Source organism: Halichoeres trimaculatus, unplaced genomic scaffold (assembly GCF_033239565.1).
Source record: "Halichoeres trimaculatus isolate MK-OKI-2021-1 unplaced genomic scaffold, fHalTri1.1 fHalTri1_scaffold_10, whole genome shotgun sequence".
NCBI lineage: Eukaryota > Metazoa > Chordata > Actinopteri > Labriformes > Labridae > Halichoeres > Halichoeres trimaculatus.
This window is the reverse complement of record NW_027437187.1, coordinates 37,907,193-37,932,895: the sequence shown is the minus strand read 5'-3', so window position 1 is coordinate 37,932,895 and position 25,703 is coordinate 37,907,193. Positions and strand designations below refer to the sequence as shown.

The window sequence follows — 25,703 nt, the reverse complement described above, 5'->3', positions numbered from 1 at the left end:
AAAAAAAAAAAAAGGATTTGTTTTCCCCTAAGTTGGTTACAGAGAATTTTTCATTCGCTCTACTCTTTTAAATCCAGGTTGAAGACTCACCATTTTACAGCTGTCTTATATTAGAGCATTTTAACAAATCGTTTTAATAACTTTTCTTTTTATTTCACAATTTTGCAACTCTGCACTGCGTCTTTATCTTAAAATTGGTTGTAAAATCTGTTACATTTTTTTATTTTTAATTTAACTTTGTTTATTGTTTATTATTTTTAATCTGCTTTTTAATTGAATTTTAATTGTTTTTTTATGTTTTTTTCTGTAAAGCACTTTGAATTGCCTTGCTGAAATGTGCTAAATGTGCTAAAATAAACTTACCTTTCCTAAAAAGTTTGGAAACTTTAAGTAAGTTTGTCCAAATGTTGAGTTGGATTTGAACATGGTGATGGTTCAAAATGAAGTGAATTATTGAGCATGTGACTTTTATTAATTCAGCTTCTATTCGTCCAGCTTGAAACAGTTATTTGGAAAAAAAAAACATTTTTTTGCGTAAGTTAGACTGATTTTTTTTTTTTTTGTAATGTGTGTGGACTTTCCCACAGATGTTCCAGTAATGAACCAAGCGCCAGAATGATGAGGGCTTATTCGCTTATTCGCTGTGGACTGTTTAACTAAAAACATGTTGCTGATATCTCTGTTTCTCGATGTTGACCCTGTCAGGAATCCACAGCAGACAGGAGGTGCAGGACCCAAATGCAGATTAAGTGAAAAAAGGTTTTATCTAACTGAACTCAACATCCAAAGTTCAAATCAGAAACTTGTAAAAAAAAAGACACAAAACCAAAAAACACTGGAGTAAACTGATCAGAAAGACACAGGGATGGAGCAGACAGGAAACAAAGACGATGAAACTGACAAACTCAAGAGAATACAGAGAGGAGGGAGTCATCAAGCTCAGGTGTGAAACAAGACGCAGGTGAAAGACATGAGGAGCAATCAGCAGGAGGGAGACACAAAGAGGAGTAAACTAAACACAGGGAGAAACAAAACACAAGTAACACAGAGAATGAATAACTAAGATTAACACAGGAAACTCAGAAACATCATTTTTTCGTCTCTTTTTCATCATCTTTGTATTTGGAGTGGATCATTACTTTCTCATTTGTTGGTCATGGACACCAAACTTTTTGTCTCCAGTGAATTTTTTGCACCTGTGTTTGTCTGGAGATCCTACATGTAACCATGGCTGCATTGTTTACATGTGAAATCAGCTGTTAGCAGCCTGTAGCATGTCAATGCTAACTGGTGCTAGGCCTGATGTTTACCACAAGGTGAGGAGAAGGAGGTGAGGACGACGTGCTGGTTCTCAGGTGTGAGCTAAGAAGTGACGACATGGACCTGTCCTTCCATCCATCGTTATTGGGAACATAAGATCTATCTCCAATAAGATGGACGAGCTAGCTGTGCTAACTCAGCAACAGAGGGAATACCAGAGGGCAGAGTAGCATCATGCATCTATTTTCTTATGGAGCTTTTTGCACTTTTTATACACTTTCTTACTTTTGTTTTCTTGATTGCTGCTGTGACTCCTCCTGAATTTTAGTTTTTTTCCCCAGTTTTTCCCGTTATTTTACAGTGAGTGATTTGCTGTACATTTTCCCTGTTCTGTGTTTTTTAGACGTTTAACTCGACGGCGTCTCCGCTCCACGCCCTGACGGCTCTTTGTGCTCGGCTCGGAGACGCACTCAGGGACAAACATCCTGCATTTGCTCCAGCGCACACTTGGCATCCATCCATCCATCCATCCATCCATCCGTGCAGCCGGGGAGCACTGACTGCATCGTGTTTTTCAATTTCACCCCTTATTGAACGGGCTCATTATCCCCTCCATTTCCAGAGATACAGCTCTGATTTGTCATCCAAAAACTGCAGCAGGGCTTTGATTCATTATTTACCCCCTCTCCTGTCTCTCTCTCTGTCTGTCTGGGGTTTTCTGGAAGCTCTGCTCTTTAAATACTTTAATATATATATTTATGTATATTGATGCTGGCAGGAGGAGCAGGGGAAGTTATGACGGCACTTAAAGCTGCACTTCTGTGTTCACATGATGTTTCTCTGCTCGCGGCTCGACTGATGCACAGTTTGAGGTTTTATCTCCTGTTGCAAAGTATCAGTGGAGCGCAGGGTGACGTCAGCCTTTTCTCTGATGTTTGAGTCTTTATTTTCCTTTTTTTTTACCCAGAAACAATCACAGATAACGTGTCACAAGTTGAAGAGAAATTTTCCTTCTTTTCTTTCTTTTTTTGTCACTTTTACTGATTTTAAATGGTCTAAAAATCAAGCTGACCAAACTTTTCTTTCCTTTCTCTCTGAGATTTGAGGTTTTTATTTCTTTCCTCGTTTGTTCGACTCGTGACAGTCAGACAGGTTTGTGTTTTTATGCACTTACTTTCAGTTATTGTTAGCAACAAGAAGCATTAATTTTGTCTTTTCTTTTCACTTATTTTGTTTTTTTTCCTTTGTTTTCCTTTTTTTTGTTCACTTTATTTCAGTTTGAGCTTGTGAATTTTTGAAATTTCTTTCTTTCATTTATCTGAAGTTTTTTGCATCTGTAAACACTTGAAGAGGAAACTGTCGAGACTTTTTTTCATCGTGACTCTTTTGGTGACATGAAGACGTTTCTCTGGAGGATCTGTTTTGCAGTTTTTGCAAATTTTAATTGTGATTTGAGAAATTTGACAAATCCACTGAGAGATTTTTACCCAAACATGTAAAAAATCAAAGATATTTTTCTTTTTTCTCTCAGCGTCTGTCTCTGCCGAGCTCTAACGAGACTCTGAGACTCTGCAGGGCTCCTGTTAAACTTTTATGGAGGTATTTTTGTCGCCACCTGTTGGTGATTTGCTGTAAGAGCATCAGGATCTCTGTGTTTAATGTGACGTTTTGAAGGCGTGCTCCTCTGTGAGTGTGTGAAAGTTTCTCAAACTTTAGCGTGAGCCTTTCAGCGCCGCTAACGAAGAGGAAACCAGTCTGACGGCAGCTTCGTCTGCGCCGTGAAACACCAAACCTGAGTGAAAGTCACGGCGCGGGACACGCCTGAGAAAGCGTTTGAAGAACAACACAAGTACCCCAAACCCGAGTGTATCTAAAATACTTTTTAATCTTGCTGAAATTTGTTTTCACAATATCGTTTACAATATGAATCTGTGGTCGTCCTCCCCCTCCGTCCTCGCCGGGCTCCTCCTCCTCCTCCTCCTCAGCCAATCACAACTGTACAATCATGTTCGTGTAAATTGTTCTACATCAAGGCACAAGACAACAGCCGTTGTGGGGGGGCCTTGGGTAGGCGGATCTTTAATGGCGTCCCTCTGGCACACAACAGGGAACCCTCGGGAGCAGAGGGGATTGTGGGAAATGGGAGGTGGAATGAGGGAGAGCGGGGGATGTGCTCTGAGGAGGTGAAAGGAGGAGAAAATCAGGTGATGCTTCCACTTTATTTCCACTGACACTCATGTGTAAAAAAGAGTTCGCTTGGTTTGTTCGTTACAGAAACTAAAGTGCTTTTTTTCTGCTTTTCTCAGTTTGCTGAAGCCAAAGTTTCACTAAGAGGATGGAGATGAGAGGAGTCCTGAGGGGGAGGGAGGGAGGAGAGGGGAGGGGGCTTCTCTGGTCTGTCCCAGCAGGAGGGTGAGGATGGATAAAGGGCCACTTCTCTGTTTTTTATCTGCTCAATTCTGTTTTTGTTGGTTTTTGTTCTCAGGATGTTTCTGGTGTTTCCTCCGTGGGTTCGACCTCTGGAAGACACAAAGAGAGGAGTGAGCGCACGTTTCTGGAGACGCACTCATCTTTCTGGGAGTTTAAAACGCTCCACCTACCGTTTCCCTGAAGGCTTTTTTCTGGGATGCTCACATCTGGACGTTTCTCCTTCGCCGGCCGAAGGCCTTGGCGCCGACGTTGGTGGGGACGAAGTTGCTGTTGCCCATCCCCCCTGATCGGCTGAGGAAGTCCGCCAGGCGGTGGGTGACGCAGGTCGCCGTGTTGCAGGCTCGCTTTTGTGCTGTAACGCTGCTTCAGGAGAGCAAACGAGGGGTTAACGCCGCGCTCTGGAGCTGAGCGCCGTCAAAAGGTGCAGACAGGACGCACAGTTCACTGACACATCTTACCTTCGAGCTCGACGGCGGCTTCAGAGAAAACTCAGCTGCTCTAACATCCTAAACCTGCTTTTTTTAAAGTTTCTACATGAATGAAATGAGCTGCAGCTTCCTGGTAGAAAAATACGTTTATTGAACAAGAAACATGTGGCGCATTGGTGGATCATTTATTGATGCTTCCATGAAGTGATCGCTCTGAACCCTGTCGCTCTCTGAGCTGTCTGTGCACAGAGACGGCGTCTGCGCCAAAAACTGACTCTGACGGGAACTAATCATTCTCTGGCCAACAGAAGAGGGGGAGGAGACAAGGACGCACAGGTGGGCTGCAGGAACAGGTAACTTCTCATGTCAGTCAGGCAGATCAACATGCACTTCCCAGACGATGAGGGAGGAGGAGGAGAGGAGGGGAGGTAAGAGAGGAGGAGGAGGAGGAGGAGGAGGGTGGGGGTTAGATGCTGTCAAACGTCTCGCCGTAGCTTGCATAGCTGTCGCTCTCGGGCGCACTGCGCTTCTTGCCGGGCGTCCCCGCTCCCACGTTCGTGCGCGGGAACGTCTGCAACTTGTGCAGCTCCTGGGACAGTTTGCCCAGCACGCAGGTGCTGAGGTTGGAGCAGCGCTTGGCGAGGGGCCTGTCCATGCTGTCGGGGGGGGACACAGAGACACATGCAGAGAACAGGCTGATGGGAAAAAACACATGCAGAAAATTCACTTCAACTCTTTGTTCATCACTTCATCCACGCTGCGTTTCTCCCACATGCGCCTCCTTTTCATGCCCAGTAACACCCCACCACCTCCTGCTCCAGCTTCATGCTCCACCCGCCTCCTGCCACCATCCCCTCATGCACCACCCACCCCCACCCACCCTCCACTGTCATGCAGCTCCACTGACACCATGCAGACCCACTGGACCCGACCCCCCAGGCAGGCTGCGAGGAGTCCCCCTCAAACAAACCAAACTGATCCATGCAGGAGAGGGTCAGGACAGAGAGGTACCCCCCTAACGAGACCTCCCAGAGTCTGCTTCAGTCCTGGTTCTGATGGTTCACGTCCACGTACCTCTACGCCTGATTGAACCTGAGAGGGGCTACAAAGATGGACCTCAGTGGAGTCCAGACTGGATCCAGAAAGAGCGGCTCTAACGGCTTTAGATCTAACTTTCTGTCTCTCTCTGTCCTAGCGTCTGAGCTGTTCACCAGGATCTGCTAAAAAAAAAGGTTAGAAGAAGAAAGGTGGCGTGTTCCTCGTCTGTGTACCTGTTTCCTTCAGTCGCCTGCTGCTCCAGCTCCTCCGCCGTCATCTGCACAAACTCCTTGACGATGGCGTTGAGTAACCTCCGAGCCTCGTAGTCCGTGAGCGTGACTCGGTCTGACATGGACTCTAAACCCGGTCTGCAGAGGGGACGGGGTTTGGAGGACAGGATTAGATCTTTGGCTGGAGTTATCACCTGCAGTTAAGAGGATGGCTCCTGTGCGTGTGTGTGTGTGTGTGTGTGTGTGTGTGTGTGTGTGTGTGTGTGTGTGTGTGTGAGGGTGTGTGTGTGTGTGTGTGTGGAGGTGTGAGGGTGGGGTGGGGAGCCTGGATGGATGGATATGAGGGGGGGGGGGGGGGGGGTCAGGGGGTTGGCTGGGACGTCACCAGGAGGATGACGTCTGCGTTGGAGGGCCCCCGGCCAACACGGGGAAACAATCTGCTGAAAGTGCCCGACGCCAGCGCGGGGCGAGGAGCGGGGAGCGGGGAGCGAGGAGCGAGGAGGGAGGAGCGGGGAGCTCCAGATTTATGACTAAATCAATGGCTTCATGGGAGCAGAAAGGGGCGGGGCTTAACAAGGAGGGGGGGGTCATATAAATATATATAGATCTCATTCATCTCTCCCTGAAGTGAATTAAAACTTTTCCGTCGCGTTTTAGAGTTAAATGTTACACAGACACCTTCAGACCTGTAATCCAGATTTAACCCAGATTACACCAACCCCTTACACTCACTATCCGGACCATTAAACCAGCAAAAGAGCTGGAAAACAAATTTTATTACACACTAGGTTTCAGAAACTCACACTTCCACTTACTGACGCTTTAATGCTTATAAACTAAAAATAATATTTTTTTTTGCAATTTTTTTTTTACTTTTTATATAAAAAATATTTTTAATAAAATATATTTATTATTTTTAATTGTACTTAACTTGTTTTTTATTTTATTTTTTTTTCTTTTATAATTGATTTTTAATTGTTTTCCTTTAATATATTTTGCTGATCTGTGCGTTGCTGAATCTGCCATGTAAATAAAAAAAGTTGTAACTTTTTTTTTTGCAATCTGATTTTTTTACTTTTAAAATTATTTTTTAATAAAAATATATTTTTATTTTTTATTAAATTTTACTTGTAATTTTAACACAATTTTTTTCTGCCTTTTAATTGAACTTCAATTGTTTTCTTGTAATATATTTTGCTGATCTGTGTGTTGCTTAATTCTGCTGTAGAAATTTTGAAAAATGGTTTAACTTTGTTTTTGCAATTTGATTTCTTTACATTTTTTTAATTATTTTTTAATGAAAATATATTTCTCGTTTTTTATTGTATTTTACTTGTTATTTTCGTTTATTTTTTTTTTAATTGAATTTTAATTGTTTTCTTTTAACACATTTTGCTGACCTGTGCGTTGCTGAATTCTGCTGTATAAATAAAAAAAAAATTAACTTTTTTTTAATGCAATTTGATTTTTTTACTTCTTTAAAACTATTTTTTATAAAAATATATTTCTATTTTTTATTGCATTTTCCTTGTTATTTTAGTTTTTTTTTCTGCTTTTAAATTGAATTTTAATCCTGTTATTTATAATATTTTGCTGATCCATGCTTTGCTGAATTCTGCCTCGCCCTGATTTAAACCCTAAAAACCCTAAAATCCCAGTCTTGTGTGGAGTTTTCAAAGCTTATCTCACATTTTCCCTCACAAATAAAATCTAAAAACCCGTCCCGTGTGTGTGTTATGTGTGTGTGTGTTGTGGGTGTGTGTGTCTCACCTGGCAGGAGCAGCCTGTGAGCAGTACATCTGGCAAATGACCAGGGCGTAGGCAACGAGGAAAGCAGAGATCTTCAACATAACCATGGTCCCCCTGCACGGCGAGAGGAGAAAGACACGGCGCCGTCAGCTCCGTGTGCACAAAAGAGCCGCCACTCACACTCACACACACACACTCACACACACACACACACACTCTGAATTAACCTGGGAAATGCAGAAAGCAAACCAGCGACTCAGCTTCACTTTTTCTGTTTGCGCCTCTTGTTGAGCATCTTTCCCTTCACTTCAGAGTAAAGCTGAAACACACACACTCACACACACTCACACACACACACCCCTCCCACCCCCCAACCCATCCACCCCCTTCTTCTTCTGCAAAAACGAACTGTTCCTCCAAAATCTCCAGCCAAGAGCACAGGACAGGTAGTTCTGTCAGCGTAACCGCTGCACCTCCTCAGGTCTGACATTCCTGCAAGTGGGAGTGTGTGTGTGCATGTGTGTGTGTGTGTGTGTGTGTGTGTGTGTGTGGGTGAGTGGGTGGGGGTCCAGGACCGTGCTAAGCCTGTAGCTCTTGGTTGCGCTGGAAGAGGAGGGGTGACAAGGGGAGAAGGAGGGAGGGAAGGAAGGAAGGAAGGAAGGAGGGAGGACTTCAAGCCTGCCAACTCCCTAAGGGACCAGTGCATTAGTGTAATGAGCTGCCAGCTCAGTCTCCACACACACACACACACACACTCACACACACACACACACACACTCCAACCTGCTCCCTCCTGTCCATCTCTTCCTTCTGTCCCCCTCCTTCACTTCCCTTCCTCTGCTTCTCTTTCTGAGCCGTTGTTTCTCTCCGTGTCTCCGTCTCTGGCCTCCAATCAGCGGCTGGATCCTCAGCGCAGCGCTGCTCCTGCTGCTCCTGCCGCTCCTGCTGCTGCTGACCCCAGTGGTCCCACTCCAATCCCATTACCAACACAATCCCATCCCCTCAGACCCTCACACGCTCCGTGAGCCCACATGCAAGTCAAGGTGTGGTTAAAAAGCCTGAGAAAGGGAAAGTTTGCTCTTACCTTCAGCGATAATCTCTCAGGAAAAATAAAAATGATATAAATCTCTGAAATCTCTTTGCAAAACACAGGAAGTGGACTTTCCCTCAACTTGCAGGACAACTCTTGATTCTGTTGCATGCAGCGCCAACGCTCCAGCCTATATATCCCACCACTTGGATTTGTGCATTGACTGTGTAGGTGTTTAATTATCCGCCGGCGGCCAATCACGTCGCTCTGATGCCACGGCCGGCCAATGAGACGCCTCCTTTCGGTCCTGGCTCACTCATGAGGGACATGGCTTTTGCGCTGACGTCATTCCTAAGTCACTAAGTGCTCCATTCACAAAATCCACCAGTCATTTGGACCATTTGCTATCACCCCCCCCCACCCCACCCCACCCCCCCATTTGCATTGATGTCATTAATTAAATAGGAGGCAAAGCAAAGCAAAGCAAAGCGGTGGCCGAGGAGAAGCATCACCAGCAATAAATATTTGAAGAAGCTTCCAAAAAATGTTACCGTGCATGCTATATCTCAAACGCCAAATCGATACCCCCCCCTCCATCAACCCTCCCAGAAGCACTTGCAGGCGGGGCCATCTGCTGGGGAGGGATGTTCACTACACAGTGACGCACTCCCGGGCCCTTCATTCATTCATTCATAACACTGTTGTTTGGAGAACTTGAGCGGCGAGCGCACACTCAGCTTACGTAACCTGATTCCTGACACTTTGTGGTCGACTCTGCTCAAACGACTCCAGCGTTCGCCCGTCTCTGCCCTCTCTGACTCAAACTGTGTGTGTTCCTCCCGTGTCTCTCCTCTCTGAGCAGAAAAAATCCCTCAGCCAAGTATGACAGCATCCCTCCCCACTCAGCCCAGCATCAAACCATATTGAGTTAATAAAGTGGGACCACAGTCAGGCCAGTAATGATCACTGCCCCCCCGCCCGGCCCCCCCGCCCACACACTGAGTAAACGACTCGTCCTCGGCAAAGACCAATCGATGACAGCCTCCGACATGAGCCGTTTCTCAAAAGCAATTACACAACTGTTTGTCGTGCACCGTCCTCTCAATTCCCTGCCTCTTCATTAGTGTGCAGGGCGGCACGGCTCAGTGTGTGTGTGTGTGTGTGTGTGAGTGTGTGTGTGAGCACAGTGGACATAATGAACAGCCGTACAGTAGGTGTGTGTGTACATCTATATCTATGTTCAGGATGATATGGGGGGGGCTTGCCTGAGCTGGTCTGCGTCACAGAGGAACCCCATTAGACAGGATGAGCCTTTTAGTGCTATTGAGCCACCGGGCTCACCGAGTCCGACGCTAAATCACCGCTGAGCAGACAGCTGCTCCGTCTCAAGACATGTCCAAGAAGCTACTCCACTTCCTGCCTCCCCATCAGCCGCCCTGACGGTTTTATCACGCGCTGGGACACGCAAGAGGACCACGCTCTCCACTGACAAGTTTCTCAAAGAGCGACGACTTCCTGGCTCCTGATGCAAAACTTTGGTCTCAGGTTTTTTATCAGTGCAGGTCTTGAACCAAACTATCAGCTTGGATCAACTTTAACAAAACAGGTTGTCGAAAAAAGAAACAAGTCAGAATCAAGTCGCTCACACTATAACAAAGGACTGTACATGTACGAGAAAATTGCAGGGGGCACAAGCTGTCTGTGCTCCACATGACACAGACCAACTGTCTATGCTCCACATGGAACAAATCTGCTGTATGTGCCCCACATGACAAAGACCAACTGTCTGTGTATGACACGACACATATTGGCTGATATGCTATACGGGACACAGACATGTTGTCTGTGCTCCAAATGGCACACAAAAATTGTCTGTGCTCAACATGTCACAAACCTGCTGTCTTTCTTCAAAATGGCACAGACCACCTGTATGTGCTCAACATGACACAGACCAACTGTCTGTGCTTAACATGGCACAGACACGCTGTCTGTACTCCACAGGACACAGACCAACTGTGTGTGCTTCACATGGCACAAATCTGCTGTATGTGTCCTGCATGACTCAGACCAACTGTCAGTGTATCACATGACACAGACTAGCTGCCTATGCTTCATGTGACCAAGACAAGTTGTCTGTGCTCCACATGGCACAAACCTGCTAGTTTTTTTTCCAAATGGCACAGACCACCTGTATGTGCTCCACATGACACAGACCAACTTTTTGTGTATTAAATGACACAGATTGGCTGCCTTTGCTACATGGGACCAAGACAACCTGTCTGTGCACCAAAAGGCACAGACAGGTTGTCTGTGCTCCACACGGGAGAAACCTGCTATCTTTCTTAAAAATGGCACCAACATGGTGTCTGTACTCCACATGGCACGAATCAACTGTCTGAGCTCCACATGGCACAGACACACTGTTTTTACTCCAAATAAGATAGACAAACTGTCTGTGCTCCACAGGGCACAAACCAACTGTCTGAGCTCCAAATAAGATAGACAAACTGTGCTTCACATGGCACAAACCTGCTATCTTTCTTCCACATGGCACAGATGCTGTCTGTTTTCCACATGATATAGATAAACTGACACAGACAGGCCTTCTGTGCTTCAGCGGCAGGGGGCGGGGCTTAGCCATAGGTTAATAACTGGAGTCATCAAAGGGAGGATGAGTTTACATGTGTTTGTTCACAGGATCAAGAAGTTAAAATCAGCCCTTGTCTGTGTTTGCAGGTTAGAAAGTGGTTCACATCTTAAAGTCAGTGGGTGGTCGGGCTTTTCCTGATTCATTTTATATATTCTCTATGATATCTAACTGTGCTCTGATTGGCTGGTAGCTATGCTCTCCACTTTGCTCCTTTCCTCTCTCCCTCTGAGCTCATTTGCATAACTCCTCACCCCAGGGACCAGCTCCCACCGCCCTGACCCCTCCAAACTTTCCCCTGATGAAACTTTGAGCGTGGAGTCGATACACTAACCTTTGAGACCACAGCCAAGTCAACACAGCCACTGCAGCGTGAGTTATCAGCGCAGGCAGCGAGCCTGCTGCTTCTGTCGTCCTGCTGGACGTGGACATGTGATGCTATATGTCATCTTAATGGCTCTGCTCCGCTGGGCCGCTTTAGAAAGAGCTGCACCTGTAGGAACACACACACACACACACACACACACACACACACACACACACACACACACACACACACACACACACACACACACACACACGTGAGCTGTGTGGATGCTAATGGACACACCAGTCTGCTGTGCAGTGTGTCGGTGTAACGGCTGAGCTCGTTCAGGAGATGATGCATGGCCGTGCTTCCTCCCGTGCTCTAACAGCGTGGTTTCAGTGCCCAGGCTTGGATACAGTATGTGGTTTACTTTATTAAGTGTGTCTGCACTGAGCTGGGACTAAATACGTTTTCCTGAGGCTCATAATGGAGAAAAAAATCTTCCTGCTTTGAGCCTGTGTCTATCTCATAATGAAATGAGACTAACTGAGTGTTTTCAGATTATTTATTTGTTATTTATTCCTTTTTGGTTATAAAATTAAAATGCATGTGCATCCACTGTTGTTGACAAACAAATAACCCCTCCACAGAGCGTCAGCCTCTCAGTCAGCTGAGCTGTGTCTCTGATTGAACACACTCGCTCCACAAACTGCAGACTTTAACACTCCCACATCACCTCACACATAAAGACCAGAGGTTTCTGCTCAGGAGTTGCTCATACCCTCAGGTCTGCTGCTCACTTCATGAATAATTGTTCCTCCAAATGTGGCTCCTTTAAAAAAGTAAAGACAGTTAAAGATTTAGTGCCAGAGAGCATTGTTATGATAAATAAGTAATCTACCAAACACCACTTTCCTTACTTCCTGACTGACAGGCCTTCTCACTACAGGACCAGCTGACTTTCTGTCAAGTGGGCTTTCTGGCTAATGGTCTTTTGATTTCCCAAGCAACAAGCCTTCTGACTTACAGGCCTCCTGATTTTCTGAATAACTGGCCTTCTGACTTTCTGACTAATGGGCCTCCCAATTTTCAGACTAACAGACCACCTGATTTTCTGACAAGCAAGCCCTGCTGATTTTCTGACTAACTGGCCTCCTTGTTTTAGAACTATCAGACCTCATCATTTCCTGAATAACTGGCCTTCTGAATTTCTGACAAATGTCCCTTCTGATGTACTGACTAATTAGCCTTTAGACTAACAGGCCTCCCAATTTTCAGACTAACAGGGCTCCCGACTTTCTGACTAACAAGCCTTCTCATTTCTGACTAACTGGCTTCCTAGTTTTCAATGTACGGTACTGACTGTGTGACAATGTACTGACTAATTAGCCTTTAGACTACAAGGCCTCCTGATTTCCTGACAAATGTCCCTTCTGATTTGACTAATAAGCCTTGTAACTACAAGGCCTTCTGATTTTCTGACTAATGGGCCTCCCAATTTTCAGACTAACAGGGCTCCCAACTTTCTGACTAAAGGGCCTTTTAAATTTACTGACTGACACGCCTCCTGAATTTCTGACTCACTGGCTTTCTGGTTGTCCAGCTATCAGATCTCATCATTTTCTGACAAATTGGCCTTCTGATTTCCTGACAAATGTCCCTTCTGATTTACTGACTAATTAGCCTTTAGACTACAAGGCCTCCTGGTTTCCTGACTAATGGGCCTCCCAACTTTCAGACTAACATGCCTCCTGAATCTCTGACTAACAAGCCCTGCTGATTTCTGACTAACTGGCCTCCTTGTTTTAGAACTATCAGACCTCATATTTTCTGACTAATTGGCCTTCTGATTTACTGACTAACAAGCCTTTAGATTACAAGGCCTCTTGATTTTCTGACTAATGGGCCTTTTAAATTTACTGACTACCATGCCTCTTGAATTTCTGACTATCAGATCTCATAATTTTCTGACTAACTGACCTTCTGATTTTCTGACAAATGGCCCTTCTGATTAACTGACTAATTAGCCTTGAAACTAACAGGCCTTCAGATTTTCTGACAAACAGACCTCCTAGTTTTCCAAATATCAGACCTCCTGATTCTCTGACCAAAGGGACTTGGTTTTCCCACTAACATGCCTCCTGAATTTCTTACTATCAAGCCTTCTGTTTTCCTGACTGACAGGCCTCCTGATTTTCGAACTAAAGGTCTTCTGATTTACTATCTAGTCTCTAGCCAAAAAGGGCCTTTTCATTTTCTGACCTTTTGGCCTTTAGACTCACAGGCCTCTGGATTTTCTGACTAAAGGAGCTCCTGATTCACTGACTAAAGGTCCTCCTGATTTTCTGACTAAAGCCGCATCTCCACCAAGCAGTCCGGGTCGGTTCGTCTCGGTACGGTGCGCTTTAAGCGGCGTTTCCACCGACTCATCCCGGGACGGATCCCTAAAAACCGAGACGAGCCATCCCACTTTTTTGGGACCCTTTCGTATGGGTGCCAGACTGAACCGATCCGTTCTCGGGAGGTGGAGCAACACACTGCAGACAGTTGATTGGCCAAAAGAATCGTCACTTACCCCGACAGCGGCTGCATGTCTCCTTGCGGCTCACAGACTTCTCTGAAACAAAGCTTGATTGTTCTTTGTAACAGAGAGTTACATGAAAATCACAGAGAGGACGAAATGCTGCATGTCTTCCATCCGTGCTCTTTGTTTACTGTGTCGCGTTTTCTTCTTTGTTGGATTTAATCGCGGGGTGAGCTGCTACGGCGTCGCGCTATTGTTTACCAGCTGTGGCTTCCGGCATCCGGCTTACACGCCGCCCACCACGAGAGGGCACAGTTTGCTGTGGAAACGCAAACGGGATCAGACTTAACTGTCCCAAACCGTACTGAACCGACCCGTACTGCTTGGTGGAAACGCAACTTTAAGGGCCTCCTGATTTTCTGACTAAAGGGCCTCCTGGTTTTCTGACTAAAGGACCTCCTGGTTTTCTGACTAAAGGGCCTCCTGATTTTCTGACTAATGGGCCTCCTGATTTTCTGACTAAAGGGCCTCCTGATTTTCTGACTAAAGGGCCTCCTGATTTTCTGACTAAAGGACTCCTGATTTTCTGACTAAAGGGCCTCCTGATTTTCTGACAAACAGGCCTCCTGATTTTCTGTCTAAAGGGCCTCCTGATTTCCTAACTAAAGGGCCTCCTGATTTTCTGACTAAAGGACCTCCTGATTTTCTGACAAAAGGGCCTCCTGATTTTCTGACAAACAGGCCTCCTGATTTTCTGACTAATGGGCCTCCTGATTTTCTGACTAAAGGGCCTCCTGATTTTCTGACTAAAGGGCCTCCTGATTTTCTGACTAATGGGCCTCCTGATTTTCTGACTAAAGCCATCCTGGTTTTCTCATGTTGAGCTGAGGTGAATTGAGGACAGTTAAAGCAGACAGGACCTGTCTTTATCTCTGAGCTGAAGCCTGTAAACGTCTCGTTGTCTGACGGCCTGGCTCACGGCCTCTGAGTCTGGCCTGTCGGCTCAGCGCCCTCTCCGCCTACGTGAAACAATTAGGGTGAAGTTTGAAATTGGATATTGGATCCTCTGTGGATATTTGTTCCTTCACTTTCAGATCCACAGACTAATGAGAGTATTTTCCCGATTCTCGGAGACAGAAGAACAATTTAAAACCTCTGTTTTCGATAGCTGAAGTGACACCCACGAGGAACTGACACAGTTTACTCTGTACGGCCTGATGAAGAGCAAACCAGGGCTCATTAGTTCTGTCCTGAAATAACAGAAGACAAACGACATCGGCTAATGCTTTCACTTCAAAATGAAGTAAAAAATCCAGCTGTTTTTTTAATGTATTTAAAGCTTTAATGGTTGGTGAAGTGTGAGGGTGTTCAGTGAGATATCTATGTGGTAAAAAGTGGAAAAACAAACATGACGTTCCTGACACAGTGAGTGAAGGGCGAGAGGAAGTGAGCGCAGGAGGTTTCAGTGATAGACTGTGATGGTTTTCATGCTCAGGAGCCGTCGATCATCGTTGGGAGGACACCGAGTGTTGATGGGGTCAGAGCTGGCTGATATGATCTATGTGTGACACTGCTCCCTGCTGGGCGCCTCCGAGCAGGCTGAGCCCATCCAGATAAATCACTTCCTGCAGAGAAAGGAAGGCAAAACAGCACTTAAGTCATTATCTAACTGCAGCCCGCTGTAATGGCTCTCAATCTCCAAATCTAATCAGTGGCTTGCCACCACAAAGGAGGCTTGCACCTGATTAAATGCACGTTCAAGTGGAGGAACCGGCGCCACTTTGTGGTGTTTTACAGCCGCGAGAGGAAGGACTCTGTTTGAACACCTGGGACGGAGCGAGAGACGTGGCCTCCGGCAGGTGAGACGCTCCTGGACGTGTTGTTCCAGCACTTAGAGCTGGGGATAAGGAGCTGAGCAGAAGGTCGTGCTAACATTCGGGGACAGGTCATCCGTTAAGGGAGCGTGTAAAATGTCAAGGAGCACACAGGGAAGTCTAATTTCCCCAGCGTTTGCTGTTGTTCATTCCCAGGCATTAGGAAGATTACATTCAATCGTTGAGAGAGGGGAGCATCCATCAGGGGCCTCTGACACCGCAGCGTGGGCGGGATGTTGGCCCCCGGTCTCTGACATCACCGTCTGAACGGCCCGGCTCGCTTGTATCTACTTCACATCCATTCAGGAAAAAGCAGCAAACGAGAAAAAGAGACCGCTCAGCAATCCATAGCCAGACACTTACAAATGCTGCGGACGGGCCGAGCGGCACTCAGAGGAGTTTGTGTTTCCGAAAAGAGCCCGCCGGCCGCTCCATCCATCCACATTACGCAGGGAGGAACGAACCAACCTGACCGGGAGAAATACGCCGGGACTGGACTCCAGTCGCGCAGTGATTACACTCCCCTGCTCCAACAAACAAAACACTCTGAAAACCATCTGACGATTTGTTTCATCCACTCACATTTTCTGACAAACAGAGAAATCCTGCAGACTGAGACGCTGATGCTCTCCTCCATTCCTACAGATGAAGAAACACAGTCAGCTCACAAGCTCAGACACACTAAATAACAAGCAAGACTTCAACAAAACAGGGACAAACAAACAGTGTTCACTACAGAGCCCACCTTACTGTCAGAGAGCCTGTTAGTCAGAACGTCAGGCTGTTAATCAGAAAATTAGTTTGGATGGAGAATGTCAGCTGTATCCAAACTGATTATCTGACTGACAAGCCCTCTGGGTGGACTAACAGGCCTTCTTACAAATGGGTTTTCTGACCATAGGTATTCTGATTTCCTGACTAACAGGCCTCCTGAGTTTCTGACTAATGGGCCTTTGGACTAACAAGTCTCTTGATTTCCTGACTGAAGGGCCTTCTGACAAGTGTTTTTTTTTTTTTTTAATAACAGGCCTCCTTATTTCCTGATTAACAGGCTTGTTCGTCAAATTGGTTTTCAAACGCATAAGTCTTCTGATTTTCTGACTAACAGACCTTCTGACTAGTGTGTTCTCTGACTAATAGGCCTTTTGATTTTCTTTCTAACTGGCCTCCTGATTTTCTGACTAAAGGGCCTCCTGATTTTCTGACTAAAGGGCCTCCTGATTTTCTGACTAAAGGGACTCCTGATTTTCTGACTAAAGGGCCTCCTGATTTTCTGATTAACTGCCCTGCTGATTTTCTGACTAAAGGACTCCTGATTTTCTGACTAAAGGGCCTCCTGATTTTCTGACTAAAGGACCTCCTGATTTTCTGACTAAAGGACCTCCTGATTTTCTGACTAAAGAACTCCTGATTTACTGACTAAAGGGCCTCCTGATTTTCTGACTAAAGGGCCTCCTGATTTTCTGACTAAAGGGCCTCCTGGTTTTCTGACTAAAGGGCCTCCTGATTTTCTGACTAAAGGACTCCTGATTTACTGACTAAAGGACCTCCTGATTTTCTGACTAAAGGACTCCTGATTTACTGACTAAAGGACCTCCTGATTTTCTGACTAAAGGACTCCTGATTTTCTGACTAAAGGGCCTCCTGATTTTCTGACTAAAGGGCCTCCTGATTTTCTAACTAAAGGGCCTCCTGATTTTCTGACTAATGGGCCTCCTGACAAGTGGGGTTTTTGACAAACAGCCCTCCTGATTTCCTAACAGGCTTTCTTACAAATGAGTTGTCTGACTCATAAGTCTTCTTATAAGTCTTTTAGTCTGACAAGTCTCTTGATTTCCTGACTTAAGGGCCTTTTGACAAGTGTTTTTTTTTTTTTTTTTACTTACAGGCCGTCTGATTATCCGACTAACAGTCCCTCTGACTAGTGGGTTCTTTGACTTATTGGCATTTTGATATTTTTAATAACAGGTCTCCTGATTTTCTGATTAACATGCTTTCTGATTTTTTGACTCATGGGCCTTTTTACAAACAGGCCTACTGATTTTCTGACGAAAGGGCTTTTAGTCTGACAAGTCTCTTGATTTCCCGACTTAAGGGCCTTCTGAAAATGTTTTTTTTTTTTTTGACCAACAGGCCTCCTGATTTCCTGACTAACAGGCTTTCTTACAAATAGGTTTTCTGACAAATAAGTCTTCTGATTTTCTTACTAACAGGCCTCCTGATTTTCTGATTGTCATGCTTTCTGACTTTTTTACTCATGGGCCTTCAGACAAACACGCCTCTTGTTTTTCTGACTTAAGTGCCTTCTAATCAGTTTTTTTTTTTTGACTAACAGCCCTACTGATTTCCTGACTAACAGGCCTTCTAAGGAGTGGGCTCAGGTACTGAGGATTCGACCTGGACTCACATTCAGGTGAAGAGAACCCAACACTGTTTTTTTTTTTTTTTTTTTTTTTTTTTTTTGGTGATGTCTTTATCTTCACAATAAAGTGTAGAAAATTCTGTACATAGTTAAATCTAGTGAATAATTATCTATACAAGAAGTTTTTTGACTCTATGCAATCATATATGTGATGTCTTCATTTATTATTTTTAATAATTTAGCAAAAAAAAATTAAAACATTTTGAAATTTTGGAAAATTTGCAAAAAAAAAATTTAAAAAAACACAAAATGTTTGAAATTTCAAAACAATGCAAAAATTTCAGAAAAAATATAAAATTTCAAAAAAAGACTTTCAAAAATTGGCAAAAAAAATTAAAACTTAACAAAAAAATTGTTTGAACAAGTTTTAAATGTTAAAAAAATGAAAAATAAATAAACAAATAAGTAAAATTTAAAAAAGTTGAAATTTAATGATTTTTCAAAAATTTCAAATGTTAATCACGTACTTGGATTTGATAATGTATATTGATAATGTTTGCTTTACTCATAATTTTTTGTTCGCTAATGTCTTCCCAAATATCAATCATGTATAAAAATTCTTTATTTCAATAAAGGAGCCACTGCAAAGGAGACAAAGGGCCACATGAGGCTCCAGAGCCACAGGTTGAAGACCGTTGACCATAACAGACCAATCAGGATTGAGAATCAGAAAAACCTGATTGTAAATCACAAATGAAAGCTTCTCCTGAGAGTGATTCAGACTGGATCAGACACATTTCTGCTCCACTAAAAGCGTCATTTTCCAAACAGAGCTGTTGTTCCCGTCGTCCTGCGTATGAAAGCGCTCCGGGCTGCCTGAGTAACTCAGATGTGCCTTTAGAGGCAGAGCAGTGACTCAGGCTGGTGCCGTGTCAAAAGCTGGGCAGGGGCGAGCAGTTCCTCTCAAGTATCTTAAGGAAACTTGGCTCTCGTCGCTGGAGTCATTTCAGATTCAATCACACTTGATCAACTTGGAGCGCGGCCCGTAGTATTTATAGAAAGTTAAACGTTATGCGGTTATAAAGCCTGGCCGCGGCCCAAGAATCTGCCATCGTTTCTGCCTCTGCAGCAAAGATGAGGGCTGGAAATCTGTGTGTGTGTGTGGCTCAAAGACGGGGAAGTTAGAAGAAACCAAAGAAAGTGATAAAGATGAAGAGAGAGCTGCTCTTCATGTGTGCACGTTTCATCCCTGCATCATCCACTCTGTCCTCTTCTGTTTTGTTCTTGTACCTTTTTGCACCAAGTTTCCTGTGTCTCTGCAAAGAGAGCTCATCATCCCCTCGAAGAGTCTGTTCCCCTTCACGCTGGAAAAGATCTCAAATTGTCAGCCATCAAATCCCTGACCCATGACCCTCTTCGCTCTCTTGTTGACGTAATCCGGTCCACCGGTTAATGGTTAGGCAGACACGCTGATGAAATTAATCAGTCGATGCATTTTTCCCTCCTGCACCACCAGAAATTTTTCCAATCAGTCAAACGCCGTTAAAAGCGCCCTTCAGTCGCTGAAGCCATTACGGTGACATGATGGATCCTGAAGCACAAGAGGCCATTAAAGAGGTGTAATGAAGAGATTAGCCTGAGCAGCCAGGTGTCTCCAGCACAACACTTGATCACACGCCCACCCAGAGCGTCCCCCGACCAATCACAGCGCTCCTGCTCCATGGGTGGACGTGCTTTCACACGTCCTAACCTGGTGATTCTTTCCAACGTTTCATTTCTTTGTTTCTAAACTTCTGTCGTCCCAAAGTCTCCCCCTGTTCCTCTGTTTCCTCTTTGGCTCTGCAGGGCGTAGGATTCCTGCCAGACATCCAGACATGTCTGGACCGAAGCGTTTCATCGGTTTTCCATAAAGGTTCAAGAGTCAAATAGCATAAATATCAAATTGAGCCGACCTTTTGCTGTGAACCAGAATCCCTCTGTGTACAAACTGTTTGCTTGACTTCCTCCTCTGTGAGAGCATCGATCGGCAGGTTTCCCTGTCCTCAGTCTGCATGTCGTGAGATCTGCTCCATCACGATCCAGAGGTTTTTACATAACGCTGAGCTGACACCATCGGTCTGACCTGAGGATAGAGTCCTGGAGGTCGTTCCTGTGTCAGTGAATCAGTGAATCAGCGAATCAGTGAATCAGTGAATCAGTGAATCGGTGACTTCAGTGTGTGGAAGAGGGACTTTCAGAGGAACTATGAGCTCTTCAACCTCAGGAACCAGGGTCTAGATTAAAGCTTAGAGCTAATATTTTAGCATTTAGCCCATGTGTCAGCCTTAGCCAGTGTCTTAGCATTTAGCCCATGTCTTTGCCCTTAGTTCATATTTAAGCCTTTAGCTAGTGTTGTAGTATTTGGCACCTGTTTTGGCCTTTAGCTCATGTTTAGCGTTTAGCCCATGTTTTAGTATCTAACTAGTGTTCTAGCCTTTACCTCTTGTTTAAGCCTTTATATCTCACATTTTAGCCTTCAGCCCATTTACTAGCGTTTAGCACATCGGTCAGTGTTCAGCCCATTTTTTTTTAGCATTTAGCTAGTTGTTTTACCTTTAGCTCATGTTTAAGCATTTCGCTCATTGGGTCCATGTTCTAGCTTTTACCTTGTAAGTGAGCCCTTTAGCTATTATTTTAGCCTTTAACCCATTTTTTAGCTTTTAACCCATGTTTTAACCTTGAACTAGTGTTTTAGCATTAAACTTCTATTTAAGCTCTTAGCTAGTGCTTTGGCTAAAAGCTTAAATTAATAATTTTATTATTATTATTATTTAGCATTTAGCCCGTGTTTCAGCATTTAGCTTCTCTCCTTTAGCCAGTGTTTTATCATTTAGCTAGTGTTTTAGCCTGAAGCTAGTGCTTTAGCATTTAGCTTGTGTTTTAGCCTTTAGCTCTTGTTTTAGCATTCAGCTAGTGTTTAGCATTAAGCTGGTGTTTTAGAATCTAGCTAGTGTTTTAGCATTAAGCCCTTTTTTAGCCTTTAGCTAGTGTTTTAACATGTAGCTAGTGTTTTAGCCTTTTATAAGTGCTTTAGCATTTAACTTCTGTTTTAGCTAAAGGCTAAAATATTAGCTTTTTTCTTAGCCTTTAGCTAATATTTTAGCCTTTAGCCAGTGTTTTAGCATTTAGCTGGTGATTTAGCATTAAGCTTAAATTTTATCCTTTGGCCAGTGTTTTGGCATTTAGCTAGGTTTTTTTTTAGCAATTAGCAAGTGTTTTAGCATTTAGCTTCTGTTTTAGCTATAAGCTGGTGTTTTTAGCCTTTTGCTATTGTTTTAGCATTTAGCTTCTGTTTTAGCCTTTAATTAGTGTTTTAGCCTTTAGCCAGTGTTTTGGCATTTAGCTAGCATTTTAGCTTTTAGCTTGTGGCTAATTTGGTCAGATGACATTGTTCTCATAGAGATTTAGACATGTCATAAACCAATTTGGTCCTGATAAGGAATGTAGGATAAATTGCCAGTGGTTGGCAAATTATTTTAAAAAAATAATTTGTAATACTTTTTTCTTTCCCAAAAAAAGTAACTGAATTAGTAACTAAATTACTCCTTCCTAAATATAATAAGTTACCAGGGAAAGTAAATCTTCTGTTTCTTTTTCAAAAAACCTTTAATTTTACTAAATCAGTCATTTTTTGAGCAGGTGTTTCTCTGGGACGTAATGTTCATGTCTGTTTTTGTCTTTTCCATCTCTGACGGTGAAGTGGTGTTTGTTTACTCCTTCCTGAAAACAGTTTTAAAGTCATTAACAATCAGAGAAATGAAGAGTCTTTGGCCTTTTTTTGTTTCCTGATGGTCCGTTAACATGGTCCCACAGAATCTGGTCTGGCTGAAAGGTTTAGGACCCCCTGACCACAGACCACGTTTATCCCCAACATTTGATGCAGGTTTAAATTCTTAACAAAGGAGAGTAAGTCCTCGCTCACACTGAGGATCATGTGACCCTGATGATCTTCAGAAACTGGATGGACTCTTCCCAGGTCCAGCTGCCTTATTGGACCAGGCTGGGGATCAGGCTGACCCGGGAACCTTCAGACCATCAGAGCTGGATCTCTAACAGAGTGTTCACAGCTAACGAACATGACGGCGTGTGGCGTCAGCGTGAAGCTCGCTGAACTGAACTCACGCGAGTCAGAAACCAGTGGGTCTCTGTCACACCGTCTCTCTGCTCCTGAGTGACAGCAGAAACCAAGGAGTGACTCATGGCGAAGCCCAGCAGAGACGTGATCCCCCAAACTTCCTCCAGCGCCTCCTGTCGCCATGTGTCACCACGGGAAACCAGCGTGACTTACAGGAGCTGTGACGTTTGAGACGATCTGACACATCAGTGTTTTTTTCTGCTGTTCAATAATGATTAGTGAGTTTCAAACTGATCAGTGCGGTGCGGGCTGACAGGAGACCACGCTCCGCTCACATTAGTCTGGACCCAGACTGCAGAGCGAGATGAGAAGAGGCCATCAGGGCGGTGACGTCTGCTGAGAGCCGGAGCAGGGACTGGATCGGTCTGATCTGTGGGGTTGGCTCCATCAGGTGTTTGTGCATCGATCAGAGCAGCAGCTGACGAACCTGTGACTGATCTCAGGTTTGGTTAGCCTCAAAGGTCTGACACCTTCACACACCTGGAGTGGGTGTGAGCTGGTTTGGATGGATTGGGGCTGGAAGCAGCTGTGTGTGTGTTGGTCTTTTGGTCGAGTAGCTGCAGTTTAACCTTCATGGAGCTCTCTGAGGAAAAGCTCAAACTGAGGCTCCTGTTTTCTTTCTTTACTCATCACCTGGACCCGTCCTCCTCTGTGTTCCTCAGACCAGGTCCTCAAACATGGAGCAGGTTAACCACGCAAACACTGACACTAAAACACAAAAAGAAAACTGTTATTATCCAGAGTTTAAAGGTTGTAATTGGACAATCTTCAACAATCTTCTAAAATTCTAAAATTTTATAATTTCATTACCGGACGCTTTTAAGAAAAGCTTTTGGTGTGTATTATTTTCTACTCTCATAGTTTTTTTTTAAATATATTATTTACCATTAAAGCATTTTATGTGTAAATTATATATATATAAAACATGAAAAAAAAAATCCCAAAGCACATTTAAAAAAAGAGTAAAATTATTTAGAATTTATCAAAACTAGGTATAATTGAACAAAACAAAATATTCTCCTAAGACCTAACATTTTCTGGAAAAAATAATCATTTATTTGATAAATTACATTTACACAATTAAAGGCCTTTTTTCATACAAAAAGTAAAATTATTTTAATCGTGGACTTAAGGACTGGACTGTCATCTCTTGTAAAAATCAATTCTGGACTGGCATGGATTTTGACCTTTCTATTATTGTTGTACTGTCTATGGTAGTGTGCATACTTGTTTGTTCCTTTTTGTTTGTTTGTTTTTTTGTTGTTGTAGTTTTCTCTCTTTTCTGTCTCTTGTTTTTCTTGTATTGTTAAACAAAAAAACTATAAATGAAAGTATTATTTAAAAAAAAGTAAAATTACTTTTTGAAAAGTCAAAATTTTGGGTTAAATCAATTGAAATTGTTAATTTTGAGCATGTAAATAAAACTGCAAAAACAAAAAAACACGTCAACAAAGAGCAATTGTGAAAGTTTAACAAAAAAAACCCCAACATATTCATCCTTGATTTATTTTTTATTCATGTTTACTCTTGTTTGATCCCATCCCTACTTTTTTATTTAGTGTTACAGGCTGGATTGGAACCCATGCTATTTATTAATTATTTTTATTTATTTATGTATGTATGTATTTATTTAGTTAGTTATTTTATTTATTTATTCTATTATTTATTTCATTTATTATTTATTTCATTTATTATTTATTTATTTATTTGTTTGTTTGTTTGTTTATCTATTTCTTTTTAATTTTTAAGTTATTATTTGTTTGTTTGTTTATTTATTTATCAAATTTAATTTTATTTATATTACAGGCTGGACTGGAACCCATGCTATTTATTTATTTGTTTACTTATTTATTCATTTAAATATTTATTTTTGTTTGTTTGTTTGATTGTTTGTTTGCTTTCTACAAATTAGCGTGAAAAATTTTTTGGTAGGGTTTTGTGAAATATATTTGAGTTTCATGAACTGTTCAGTAACTGTAAAACTGCTGCCATAATCTGCTGGTGGTTGTCATGGAGACGGGAGACAGATTTTATACAGCTGTGTAACATCTCAACATACAGCAGGGTCTCATATCCACTGTGTTTCCTCCTCACTCACGGTTACTAACACCATCATAACAAAAAATACTCCACCCTCTGGCATCAGGAATAAAAACAATGACAGCTGGATCATGATCTTTCATATCAATGAGAGCTGAAGCCAAACAGAATGAGAGCTGGAGCTCAGCTGGAGCACAGTACGCTGTGAAAACCAGCTCAGAGTGAGTCTGAGGAGATAAATCTCTGAGCACTCAGAGAAAGCCCGTTCACAGATCCAGCTCTGGGCGGCTGAGGGGTTCCCCTGGTCTGGGAGGCCTCTGGATCAGACTGTTACACCACTTTAAATCACAACAGGGACAGCATGGAGAGAAATGAAGGTGGTAGATAAATCATCATGGGAGAATTTAAACCTGAAGTGCTCCAGAGCCAGAAACCTTTGAGGGGAAGCACAGGGAAAGTTTCAGAGTCAGATCCAGTGAGCTGCAGTCTGACGCCCTCACAGCTTCATGGTGATGGATCCTGCTCCTCCAGCTCTGGTGTGGCTGCACTTCCTGGCATTAAAACAATGAAGATGATGGATAGGAAAATGATCAGGGCTGTTAACATAATGACTGAGAGCAGGGCTGTGTTTCCTCCTTAAAGTGAGAGAGTTAGTCACCGCCTGATTACTGCCTGCTGAGTCAAAGACAGCAGGTGGGTACAGCTTCTGTTCATGTGGTTTCACTTTGAATCATTCACTTTAAAGAGGGGGTATATGCTGCTCTGCCATGTTTTCACTGAGCGTGTGCAGACTTTCAAACCTTTACAAACTGATTCACAAGATCTTTACGAGATTTACTGGTTTGCTCATAGCTCTGCCAGTGACAGGCCAACAGAAACAGACTCTCTTCTTCTTCTTCTTCTTCTTCTTCTTCTTCTTCTGCTTCTTCTTCTTCTTCTTTTTCTTCTTCTTCTTCTTCTTCTTCTTCTTCTTCTTCTTCTTCTCTGCCTGACTTCCAGGTAGATTTCAGCACCATTGGTCAGGCCTGTTTTGAAAACTGTGTTTCGCTCTTTCTGTCCCCCAAAACCTGCCGTAGACAAACATGGCTGATCTTTATGTCTGCCTCTGTGACCAGGAGCCGCAGTAATGTAAATATAAAACTTTTTTTTCTGACTTAATAAAAAGAAAAGGAAAGTTTTATGGGGATTATTGTTAACTTCATTTAAGATACTTTCAAATGGGTCATTTTTTCTCAGCTCACCTGGAGGGTTAGGGTCATTCAAGAGCCACAAAATCTACTTTATCTTCACAATAAAGACAAAAAAAGGGTTAAAAAAAAAAAAAACAGAAAAGAAAAAGAACAAAGTTATACATAGTTAAAATCTAGAGAAAAATTATCTAAGAATTGTAATAATAATTTCATTTAAGTCATTTAAATTTAAGCAAATGTATGTGTGATGTCTTAGTTTATTAATTTTAACTAATGAGCAGAAATTTCAAAGCATCTAGAATTTTTTTAAAAAATTGTGATAATATTAAAAAAATTCTGAAATTTGAAAAAGTTTGAAAAGAAATTTTTACATTTCAAACATTTGCATAAATAACTTAACTATGCAAAATAATGTCATTT

At 43.2% G+C, this 25,703-nt stretch overlaps 1 protein-coding gene across 4 annotated transcripts; it reads right to left on the bottom strand.

Annotated features, from left to right (window-relative positions):
* Positions 1-3,125: 3,125 nt before the first annotated feature.
* On the bottom strand, positions 3,126-8,359 carry LOC141796589 (calcitonin-1-like). Of its 4 annotated transcripts, none has more exons than XM_074677802.1 (5): positions 8,220-8,359; positions 7,157-7,249; positions 5,390-5,524; positions 3,861-4,053; positions 3,126-3,779 (listed from the first exon to the last, which is right to left on the bottom strand). In XM_074677802.1, exons 2-4 carry the CDS (start codon positions 7,240-7,242, stop codon positions 3,891-3,893), a joined length of 384 nt encoding a protein of 127 aa, XP_074533903.1. In that variant the 5' UTR covers positions 7,243-7,249; positions 8,220-8,359; the 3' UTR covers positions 3,126-3,779; positions 3,861-3,890. The 4 variants fall into 4 exon arrangements, with proteins under 4 accessions (XP_074533903.1, XP_074533904.1, XP_074533902.1 ...); XM_074677803.1 differs by having other exon boundaries at positions 3,861-4,050; XM_074677801.1 differs by lacking the exons at positions 3,126-3,779; positions 3,861-4,053; positions 8,220-8,359 and adding exons at positions 4,069-4,774; positions 7,363-7,513.
* Between the last annotated feature and the right edge of the window lie 17,344 nt (positions 8,360-25,703).

Coding starts and splice junctions, on each gene's coding strand:
- LOC141796589 (XM_074677800.1), bottom strand. CDS start 7,242: ATGGTTATGTTGAAGATCTCTGCTTTCCTCGTTGCCTACGCCCTGGTC. Junction 5,525..7,156: donor TCACAGGCTGCTCCTGCCAG/GTGAGACACACA, acceptor TCCCCTCTGCAG/ACCGGGTTTAGAGTCCATGT. Junction 4,775..5,389: donor CAGGCGACTGAAGGAAACAG/GTACACAGACGA, acceptor CCCCCCCGACAG/CATGGACAGGCCCCTCGCCA.